Genomic DNA, 12,540 nt, shown 5'->3' with positions numbered 1-12,540 from the left:
ACCAGTAAGAGCTTCATTAATAAGAACTTGTGAACTATTAATCGGTGAGTTTGAAAAGGACGATCCAGATGAAGAAAAACTACAACTAAACGTTACGAAATTAGAAAGATTGTTTACCGAACATTCCACTTTCGATGAAAAGATTTTAGGTGAAATTCTTTGTGATACAAGTGCGGACTGTGATATCCGGTACGAAGTAGAATACAGGTCAATAGAAGAGTACCGAACTAAAGTGGATGAAGTGCGCGTGAAATACGACAAATTTCTAAGGCGCGAAACGGACAAAAGCAGAAATAGAGGTAGCCAGGCAGGTTCTACTGCAGGACGCAGAAAGCTGAAGTTGCCAAAGTTAGAACTAATGAGTTTTGGTGCTGAAATTAATAAATGGCTAAGTTTTTGGAGCCAGTTTAAACGTATACATGACGACAAAGAGTTAGAGAAAGAGGACAAGTTTCAATACCTTCGTCAGGCAATCGTAACAGGTACAAGGGCCTGGGATGTTGTAGCCAGTTAACTGCCTACCGGTGAAAACTATGATAAAGTGATTGAAAGTTTAAAAACACGGTTCGGAAGGGAAGAACTTTTAACGGAGTACTACGTGCGCGAGTTACTCGGACTAGTTATCTAGAATGTGTCGGCGCCAAATGACAGTGGAAGTTCGCCGTTATTTTCGTTATATGATAAACTGGAATCACACCTGCGGTCCTTAGAAACAATAGGAGTGACTAGTGATAAGTGCGCAGCGATGCTGTTTCCTCTGGTAGAGTCGTGTTTACCAAAGGATGTGTTACGTGTTTGGTTACACCGGAAGTGACAATGCAAATGAAAATGGATCCAATTTTTACAGTGAGAAAATGAACCAGTTGTTGGTGTTTTCAAGAAATGAAGTGGAAGGTGAGGAAAGAATCAGATTGGCACAAGCAGGATTTAAGCTAGCAGGCAGTGGTAGTACGGTTAGAAGTAAAAAGAGTTCTACAGAAAACAAATTTCCAACTGCAAACAACCTGTTTTCCAGCCATCAACAAGAAGTACCGGTCAGAAAAAGGTGCGCGTTCTGTGAAAAAATGCATGCGGAACAAAACTGTGTGAAAGCGCGAGACTTAACACTGGAAGAAAAGAAAAAGTTGTTGATAAAGAACGAACGTTGTTTTTCGTGTTTCAAGCCAAAACACTACGCGCGCGAGTGTGAATTGAACATTAAATGCTTCAAGTGCAAGGGGAAACATTTCGCGATTATGTGCAATAAATTATCGGCACAAAGTAATAAGAAAATTGGGGATGGTAAATAATCTGCCACATGTACCTTAACAAATCAAAATTCTAGCGAACAGTACCTATTACAGACGATTAAGATTAGCGTACTGGTAAATGGAATAGTACGTGAGATAAGGGCGTTGATTGACACGGGATCACAGCGTTCGTATATTTTAGAAAGAACCGCGCGTGAAATTGGTCTTGTTCCACAAGGGGAGGAAACATTAGTACATGTACTGTTTGGGGGTGTTCATTCAAACAAAGAAAAGCACAAACGTTATGAAATCTGTGTGGGTGCCGTCTGTGGAACTTTTACCACAAAACCAAAAGTGTTGGAGAGACCAATCATTTCCAACAATATTCAAAGTCTAAAAAGGGGTTCGTGGTTAAAGGAAATAGAAGCGAAGAAGATCTGGTTAAAGACTTTGGTGGGGATGATAGTGAAATTGAACTACTTATTGGAGCTGATATGGCCGCACAATTGTTAACTAATAATGTGCATAAACTAGATTCAGGTCTTGTTGCTGTGGAAACGAAGCTAGGGTGGGTCGTGATGGGGAAAATCCCTTCCCACAAGGAAGACTACCAAGGGGTGTCAGCAACGTGCGTTACTTCACTGTTGACACAGAACGTAACAATAGCTGACCTGTAGAGGTTAGATACATTAGGAATCACAGACCCGGTGCAGAGTGTAACACGTAAAGAACGGGAACAGGAAGTTATCGAGCACTTCGAGAAAACCGTGAGGATCAATGAAGAACGGAGGTACGAAGTGAGTTTGCCGTGGAGTGAATATCATCAATCGCTTCCTGATAATTTAAGCATTACGGAAAAGAGATTTCTGACGGTGTCGGAGAAATTAGTTCAACAGAGGAAGTATGAAGAGTACGATGCAGTCTTTCAAGAATGGGAAGGGGACGGTATTATAGAAGAGGTGCATAAAGATGAAGTTTTGGTTCCAGGGTACTATTTACCGTATCGTGCTGTGTTTAAGGAGAATTTGACAACTAAAATCAGACCAGTGTTTGATGCTTCTTGTAAAGTGAAAGGTGCGCCTTCATTAAATGATTGTTTGGAAAAATGCCCAAATCTAGTCGAACTTATACCAGCTTTACTATTGAGATTTAGGGAGAAAAAGATTGGAGTTGTCTCCGACATAAAGAAAGCTTTTTTGCAAATAGTGGTAAACGAAAGAGATCGTGATTTTTTAAGATTCCTATGGTGGGAGGACTTCTCCAACAAGAAACAGAAATTATACAGACACAATCGGGTTGTGTTCGGTTTGAATTGTAGTCCATTTCTCCTGGGAGCTGTGTTGAACCACCTTTAACCAATGCCCCTCCGATGTATAAGGAAATTGCGGACAGACTGAAGCAGTCGTTTTACGTAGATAATTATGTAACTTCCGTTAGTAGTGAGGCAGAACTGTATCTTTATCGAACATTCTACTAAGTTGTTAGCTGAAGCAAAGTTTGACCTGCGAGGATGGGAGCATACAGTTTTACAAGCAGAAAGTCAGGAAGAAAGGGTTATTCCGGTACTAGGCGTAGCTTGGGAAAAGTGCAAAGATGTTTTGAGCTGTGATCTACACTGTTTCGACGAAACTGAAGAGACCGTTACCAGAAGGTCCATTCTTTCTGCGGCGCATAAGATTTTTGATCCAATTGGATTCTTGTCACCTATGACACGAATCTCTAAAGTACTAATACAAGAAAGTTATAACGCGAAAGCTAGTTGGGATGAGGTAGTTCCAGAAGACACTGCGCGGAAGTTCCGGAAGTGGTCTAAAAACATCACAGTGTTACAGGAGATAAAAATTCCCAGACGCTTCACGATTGATCCGTGTAGAAAGTCGTGGAGTTTGCATGTTTTTTGTGACGTTTGTCAATACGCTTATGCGTGTGTAATATTTTTAAGAAGTGAAAGTGCTGGAAAGGTTGAAGTTCAGTTACTAGCGAGTAAATCTAGAGTTGCACCACTGAAGAAGGTTACAATACCACGACTCGAGCTAATGGCATGTTGTATCGGTGCACGACTTGCTCGAACAGTTATTGATAGTTTGGAATTGGACATTCCTGTTTGTTATTGGACGGATTCAACTACTGCTCTGAGTTGGATCAAACGAGATGAACCTTGGGGCGTGTTTGTTGCAAACCGAGTTCAAGAAATAAGATCGATATCTGACATCTCGTGTTGGAGACACATTCCTGGTGAATTCAACCCAGCAGATCTTCCAAGCAGAGGCTGTGATGCTACTACTTCGTTGAATTCCAGATGGTGGGAGGGTCCAGGTTGGTTGAAAATGGAAGAATCCGATTGGCCAGTGAAGGATGCAACGGTGAACGAATTTGAAGTTAGCAGTGAAATGAAGAAAACTTCAGTTTCAATGCTGGCGAAGTGCGAGACGAAATGGTACCTACGATATTTCTCAACGTACGAGAAGGTTTTGCGAATGGTTACCTGGATTTGTAGGTTCGTAGAGAACTGTCGCTTGAATCCTGGGGATAAATATTCAGGAGAGTTAACAAGTGGTGAATTAGCAAATGCAGAAAGGCTGTTACTACGCATTGTTCAAAAGGAATCTTTCAGTTCAAATGATACAAGATTGAAGACTCTGGTTACTTTTCAAGACAGTGATGGTTTACTACGGGTGAAAACAAAGATATCAAGGAGAGATGATGATGAATATTTTAGATATCCTATTATTTTGCCACCGGACCACAAGCTGGTGCATATGTTGATAATGCAAGAACACTTGGAAATGTTACACGCTGGAACACAGATTCTATTGAACAAACTGAGGGAAAGATTTTGGATTCTACGCTCAAGAAAGACGGTGCGTTCTGTTATCCGCAAGTGTGTTAGGTGTAGAAGACATGATGCGAAGAAAATGTCCGTAAATCCAATTGCTTTACCTGAAGATCGAGTAAGAGATGCTTCAGTTTTTGAAATCACTGGAGTGGACTTAACTGGACCATTAATTCTGCAGGATGACACGAAGGCTTGGATAGTGTTGTTTACATGTGCAGTATATAGGGCTGTTCATCTTGAGTTGGTTCTAGCCCTGTCAACTTGTGAATTTTTGTTGGCCTTACGAAGATTCGTAGCGAGAAGAGGAAGACCTAAAATCATCTACAATGATAACGGGACCAATTTTGTGGGGACTAGTAATCTATTTCACACTATCAAGTGGGAGGAAATAGCTGTTTAGTCCTCAATCAAGAGAGTTCAGTGGAAATTTATACCACCTAGTGCGGCCTGGTGGGGTGGCTGGTGGGAGCGTATTATACGAACATTGAAATCCTTGTTAAAGAAAACGCTGGGGATGGCATCGTTGAACTATCAGGAACTGATGACCTTACTATGTGACTGTGAAGCAGTTTTGAATTCCCGACATTTGACCTACTTATCTGAAGATGGTGATGATTTACAGCCGTTAATACCTGCCATGTTTCTTCAAGATAATCGGGAAACAGGTGTGCCAGATTTGGATGACATTGGAAGTTTTCAGTTAACAAAGAAGTACAGAAAACTACAAGACCTGAAGAAGAGATTTAGAGACAGATTCGGGACTGAATATTTGGGACTATTAGTGTAGCGACAACGAGAGAAAGGGCATGCTAGGGACATAAAGTTGGGTGACGTCGTCTTGATTGAATCTGAAGACAAACGTAGGATTAACTGGCCATTAGGGAGAGTAGTTGATTTCTTCCCGGGTCAAGATGATCATGTTAGAGTGGTGAAAGTGAAAACAGAAAACGGGATCCTTGTTCGTCCGGTGCAGAGACTGTATCCTCTAGAGGTATCGATGCCCGGGGATTTGGTTAACGACGCAGAACATCCTGTGGTGGAACCAATGGAGTCAGAACATGCTCTGGTGGAACCAATGGAGTCAGAACATGCTGTGGCGGAATCAGTGGAGTCACAATCTCCTGTGGTGAAGAGCAGCCGAGTTGGTGATTTATCTACGAGGTGTGGTCGGAAAGTGAAAGTTTCGTCAAGATACTTAGAGTAATTTGTTTTGATGGTCATCAAAAGGTGGGAGTGATGTAGAATCCTCTGAGAAGACGGAAAGAAAGAAGAAATGACGGTGATTTTGGATGATGAGTTTTTTTTTTCTTGAGACAGGAGGACAAAGGAAAGATGTCTGTAGTTTTGTCAAGGTCTAAAATATATCTGAAAGGGATGTAGTTTTAGTTTACAGTTGGTTGTAAAGTTCTGTTGTTCGAAATTAATTGGGAAATAAAACCATACAGTACACATGTGAATCTTATTGAAGTAGAATAGAGTGCTCTCACAGTAGTATAGTGTTTACGAAGGTATTGAGTACGTTTTCAGTCGTAACACCTGGAACGTCATACAGGTCGTTCTATTCCAGACGAAACCAATCTTAGGAAAAAAATACATGCCAAAGTGTAACGAGGTCACAATAAGAAAAATAAGAGAGGAACTTTGGACTCAGATAATTTTTGTTTCTATAGACAGACTAGTGATGTGAAGGAACGCTATATAGTCAATATTATTGTTGGGGCAATGAAAGCCGACGAACCTAGCAAAATATTTTTGCTAACTGGTGAAGTGTTGGAATCTGTCAACCATTTTACAATATGTAGACTTTTCGATAAATCGATATCCCTACTTTGGCCTGAAGGTGTCCAACATGGCCATGTTGTTTTCGTAACAGATGCTGCTCCGTATATAATTAAGGCTGCTAATTCAATAAAATCGTAACAATATTTACAGTTATCTTCTGCAATGCTGAATAAGATATGAGCTAAATTTTCTGACGATTACAAAGTTTCTGAGTTAGTTTGTTGTATCACAGCTTATAAAATGTTTATATGTTGCTTAACTGGATATAGACCTACATATCTGTAATTCAAATATGAAATGCTCAGCTATTTACTAAATTGGACAGAGTTTAGTTTTAATATTATTGCTTTTTTAAATCAAAGACACAAATGATCAATGGACAGCAACTAAATAAAACAGAACTTTTGAAAATGAGTGAGAAATAGTAATTAAAATCCAATAAATATTGAAAAATGTCAATGTTTTAATGAAATAAACGTTAAAAAACTGCAAGTTTTAAGGTCAACTTTTGTGAATTTTAGGGTCATTTTACAGGAATTTTAGTGTCATTTTATAGGTAACTTTTTAGAAAATTTTAGGTCAACAAAATCCGGGCCCTGTTCATAACAATTTTTTGATCTAATACTTGATCCAATTTGTTTTGCATATACCCACATTCATGTCCAGTTCCATCTAAAGAAACTAGTGTAAAAACAATTTTGTTCCCCAGCGTTATAGTAGTGTATGATTGAATTCCGGATGTATGAAGGCCCACAAATATGCAAAATACATATTGGCCGTTAAAATTAGTGCAATTTGCATTGGGCCGCGGAGAACTTTGCATTTGAATCAATTTTACACGAATCCCGAGAGAACACTTCGCGAATGTAGCATAGATTGTAAGTCATATACTCATATACAGACCATAACAATAGTCTAGGAGACAAAGTTTGTGGCTGTCTCGTATCGAAAAAGTATCGTAAATATGGTGGTCTCTTAGTAAGTGTATATGTACCTGGAAACGAATGACTTCATGCCCACCATCACCCATCCTTTGCAGAATTAAGTGAACAAGAGAGAGATTTATTTATTTATTACTAAGCTACCAGATACTATCTCAGAGGCCATTTTACACTGCAGCACTCAACAAATCAACAATAATAACAACATTGGGAAAGGAAGTGGAAGGATGGCGGCCAGGGTCTGTATTTTAAGGTAACATCCCAAAATTGACCTGGTGTAACTGAGGAAAACCCTGGAAAACCTCAGTCAGGATACTGAACTCTGGACTCGAGTATGGGACCTCCCGATTGCGAAGCAAAAACGCTGTAATAATAATAAATCTTTTAGTTTTACGTCCCACGTTTATGCTGGCTAGGCTAAAGGAGACGGGGATGATGAGAAATGAATGAAATGGTGAAATGAAGAAAGTAGGAGGAAACGGGAGAGCCCCGAGGAAACCCATGCACACGGTGTTCATCTACCACAAGGTTCACTTGTCGAGAGCAGAGATGGAACCCGGGACCCCATGCACCAGAGGTGAACGATCTACCATTGAGCCACGGCGACCCTTATAATAATAATAATAATAATAATAATAATAATAATAATAATAATAATAATAATAATAATAATAATAATAATAATAATTTGTAGTAGTAGTAGTCATTGATAATAATTGTATTGTGTATGTAAGATACTTGAAGAGAGTACTTGCACTACACACACGATTCGGCTCATTTTGGCTCGACTCGACTCGAAACTCGAACCGAATTCGAGTCGAGTTTCGAGTCGAGTTGGAGGAAATTTTTCGAGACGAGTTCCCGAGTCGAATTAAAAGATGTCTGTTTCGAGTCGAGTCGAATTTCAAAGAAAACTTGCTCGAACTCGCTCGTGCCCATCCCTACTTCTAAACTGTTACTAGGGAATTATGTATATAATTTATATATTTTAAGTGTTATGCATAAGGTCTGTGATTAGATTTAAATAAATGTATTATACGAAGACAATGCTATTTTTAGAGCCAACAAAATTTCTTCGAAAGAGCGGAATATTCTTAGATATAATTATTATTAATAAGAATTAATATTTATTATATTATTATTATTATTATTATTATTATTATTATTATTATTATTATTATTATTATTATTATATATTAATAAGAATTAACGCTCTAAACAAGCTTAGAAGCTTCTAAATGTAGGACCTACATTTTTCTTGCATAAAGCGGGGTTTGAACCATCGCATTCAACTATCCCCAGCGGAATTGACCCTTTATGTTGCAATCGAAGACTAAAATGCTAGACCGCTCCGCCATGCGTGTGGTTATAAAATATAGAACGTGAGTAATATGCAAAATGTATTCAAATACGGTAACTGCCTATACAAATTAAAAAAAAATAAACTTTCGATAGGGATTGCACAGTTTGCATAAACTCTTTGAATTAAGTGAGTATTAGGTGATTTTTTACAGTGCACTGGCAACCCTGCGCAGGACCATCGAGTGGCCGTTTCTTGATGACGGGGGTGGGGCACCTGTCAATCAACTCTGAATTCCTCACCAGTAATACATGTGAGTAGCACCGTTGGAAAGCGCTTGTTATACTAAAGAAAATAACGTTTGAACTATGACTCTAGGCCAAATAGTAATGACGCAGTAAATGTTCATAACATGTATATATGTGTGTGTGTATAGAGAGAGAGCCTAAATTAACACTTTCAACATTTTTTTCAGTCCTTTCTTGTCAAAATACAAGATCGAAATTTTGCATTCATGTTATGTACACAACAACGTATTTCAGAAAAAAAATCGAATTCCTACGTCAACCCAGGCCTTGGCGAGAGAGGCAAAATGTTTTGGTTGGATTTTCAAAACTACTTCCTGGTTTTTACCTGATTTTTCGGTTCAGGTGTATGATACGGACATGTGAGTGATACCGTTGAAAAAAGGCTTATTATACTGAAGAAAATGGCGTTTGGGGATGACTCAAGGTCAAATAGGAATGACGCAGTACATTTTTGAAGTATATATATATATATATATTAATAATGTGTCACCTTCAGACCTTCAAAAATGTCTCGCGACCTCACTTTTCAAGATACAGGAACGAAATTTTGCACACATATTATGTATATAACAATGATTTTTTTTTTTAAATTAGATCCCTGCGTGAATCCAGGCCCGGGCCAGAGAGGCACAACAATTTCATTTTTTTTTTTGAAAAATCTCCTGTTTTTTAATTTTCTTGTTTCTGGTGTAAAGCATGGACAAGAGAGTGGTACCGTTGGAAAGTACGATCTATCCTGAAAAAAAAAAAAAAATAGGTATGAACTATGATCCTATGATAAATGGTAAGGAAGCAGTAGCTGTTTCAGTGAGTCTAAAATTTACCTCAAAAACTGGAAATCCTAAAAGAGTTAAATCACATATTAATTTGAATTAGCTCATATTTGTAATTCTCTGTATAACAGACAATATAATAACGGAACAATCATTTATTAGAATTTAAAATCGCTAAATAATAATATACTTCCTGTGAGATATTGAAAGATATTGAAAGATAATTTTTAAATATGAATATAATAAGTATATAAAATAAGAAAGAATTGTAATATGGAAAATAATAAAACAAAATATAAATGAATTTGTAATTTTATTTAAAGGATATTCATTAAATAAGCGAATGTATATGATATGATAGTAGTATCATGTTCCGGTCCAGAGTTCTTTTGTTGACTTGGACAGGATTCAACTTAACAAATCCCATCTTTCGGGAGCCATTTTATGTAATGATAATGTTTATGTGCGATTATATATTAGGCCTATAATCTTTAGGGCAAAAAGTGCTTCTAAATGTTGCATTAACCAGAACAAAAAATAAATAAATAAATAAAGAGACAGCTAGTTTAAAATGTACTGATTAATATTGATTAGTTTGTTGATTATTTCAAGTTTTTATGATGACTTCTGTAATTTACTTGTCGTTATAACAACGAATCGATATTGTTTTCGGTTGCTAAGAGATGGTATGGTATCTATATACTTATTTATTGACATAGTGAAGATATAACAGATTAGAACGCCGAACTATAAAGACGTGTGTAAGTTTTCAATTATGTATAAGGAAAATGACTACAATATATCCAATACTAAGGCTACTATAGTTATTGCGTTTTTATTTATACAGTGTATATTAGTGTGGCTATTAATTGCTACAAAATATAAACTGACGAACTATGGCAATATATAAGTAATTTAAGGTTATAGATTGCTCGCCATTTAAAATGCAACACCAAGGGGACAATAGAGTAGCGCCAAATCGAAGGATTCTGATGATAAACATCTGGTCACGAAAAGTGGGACTGCCTTCCAGAGACTAAGTCCAAACTGTTGAACCTAGATCCTTACGTCCCTCGGACCTCCTTATAAGGCAAATATATTTTGCCCCCATTCTGTTAGGGAGCAATGTTCATATTTTCTAATGAAAAATAGACCATCTGGACATTGCCTACAAGCAAATATTTAGGTGACATGTAGAAAACAATCCTAAAATATGACAAAAGAAAAGAAGATAAAAGTAAAAACTGGCATATTACATGATATAAGACTAAAACCTGTGTAAAGTACACCGTCAACAGAATAGTAATAGAATAAAAACGAAAAGTGCTAATACTTATGCGTTCTTAGTCTAGTGGATAACGAAATGGCTTTGCCTGCTAATGTTTTTTTTAACAAGGGTTCGAATGCAAGTTTATTATTATTATTATTATTATTATTATTATTATTATTATTATTATTATTATTATTATTATTATTATTATTATTATTATTATTATTATTATTAAAGTATCTGTATTTTACAGATACAGAACATTCATGTTTGAATGAAAGACATTCATAACATATATCACAGCCTGTAATATGGTACATTAGAACATAATAATAAACAAAATCGCAACTTCTTTGCCTTTTTAATCTCTAACTTTTACTCTGGCGTGGCAGATCCACATTTGATTTCCGGTGGGAACTCATGTGGTTCAGATTTCACATTAAACCACATCTTATATGACAAGGGTGTAGAAAGGAACGGTAAACTCCAATACAACACAGTCTAATGTTTACTCTTGCGCAGAAAGCAATATGGGATGATGTTCATCCTAGAAACTAATTCTTTAGTAATTTGTGCAATCAGGGACATCATTTCTGGAGACAGACCAGCAATTTCCCTCCCCTTGAGTTTGAGATGTATAAACATTTTAATCAATAGTAATATACTAATGAAAATCGTGAAACTATGTATATCGTATGCGTGTGTGTATGCAATTGTATGTGTATATGCAAATGCAAGACCAAGACCAAGACCAAGACCCGGATGATCTTGGTCTTGGTCTTGGTCTTGTGCATCCGGTCTTGGTCTTGGTCTTGCTTCCAAGAGTCTTCCAAATCTTGCTTTTAAGAAATCTTATGCTTTTCATAGGTAAATTTTACTCTGGATATAAGGGATAAAAATTCTACAATGCGCCAATAGTAACGGAAACACAATGTATGTTTCTAAATATAATATAGTTTACCTTCGTGTAAGTATCATGGTAGTGTACAACATAAGCAATAACCTTTATTTTTATTCAATGCGCACCCACGCTTCACTACTTATGAGATAAAACAACGTTTTGTAATCTTTTTCTTTTATTTTTTTTAACAGATCCAATACTCCACCTGTTCCCAAACTGGGGAGGCTACCCCTGAGAAGCATAAAAGAAAATCAAGACGGCATAGATAACTGAAATACCATGATTCTTGCAAAATTATATTTACACTCTAAAGTAGTCAGATTTTTTTATCTTTTCAACCACAATTAGCTAACCTTTGTATTGAACAAACATCCAATTAAATATTGAGATTTTGTTTTATTGATTCCAATATGTACTCTATGGAGCAGAAAAATGGACATTACGCAAAAGTGACGAAAAACTGGAGGCTTTCGAAACGTAGACATGGAGAAAAATATAAATAATTAGCTGGGTTGAACGGCAAAAGAATGAAATGTTAGAAATAGTAGCAGTAGGGAAAAAAGAAGAATCTTAGATGCAATTAAGAGGAGGAAGAGGAATTGGTTGGAACATTGGCTGAGGAGGAACTATATTTTGAGGGAAGTGCAAGAGGGCATGGTGGAAGGAAAGGAAGGGAGGAGACTGTAGTTGAAGGAAGGTATTCAAACAGTAAATTGCTGCAAGACGAACAGACTAGCTGAGAACCACCGTACATTGAAGCTTTTCAGTTGAAGCAAGTGCTTTGCTGATAATGGCAGAATAGCTATGATGATGATGATGATGATGATGATATGTTTAGAAATATTGGCCAAAAAAAGAGAGTAAAAAATAATAATGAATATAATAAAACCTCTTAATGTTTTAGAATAATTTGAGGGAAAACTGAAAACGACTCAACTGTATATGTCTTTTGTGTAAACTCAATTTATACAGGGCGTTTCAAAACAACACCAACAACGTTTCGGAGATGATTCCTCTTGACACCAAGATAAGACAAAAAACATAGACCAACCTGGGTGCACAAATGCTTCCTTTCAGAGTTATAGGCAACCTAAAACATGAAAAAATGAACTTTAAAGGTCTCCAAAATTATGGCACCTACCATTGTCGGGTCAAGATTTCAGTTAAGAACTAACATGTGAGCTATCCAAAAATACATGT

General features: G+C 36.9%; 1 protein-coding gene across 1 annotated transcript; it reads left to right on the top strand.

Moving 5' to 3' along the window:
• Positions 1 to 782: 782 nt before the first annotated feature.
• On the top strand, positions 783 to 4,465 carry LOC145687328 (uncharacterized). The gene is made up of 3 exons (XM_081760784.1): positions 783 to 1,034; positions 1,907 to 2,453; positions 2,670 to 4,465. Exons 1-3 carry the CDS (start codon positions 783 to 785, stop codon positions 4,463 to 4,465), a joined length of 2,595 nt encoding a protein of 864 aa, XP_081616910.1.
• Positions 4,466 to 12,540: the final 8,075 nt, after the last annotated feature.

The sequence above is a fragment of the Thermobia domestica genome, chromosome 6, assembly GCF_964235325.1.
Source record: "Thermobia domestica chromosome 6, izTheDome1.hap1.1, whole genome shotgun sequence".
Lineage (NCBI taxonomy): Eukaryota > Metazoa > Arthropoda > Insecta > Zygentoma > Lepismatidae > Thermobia > Thermobia domestica.
Note: the sequence above shows the minus strand (reverse complement) of the source record. Positions and strands in the feature narration are given on the sequence as shown.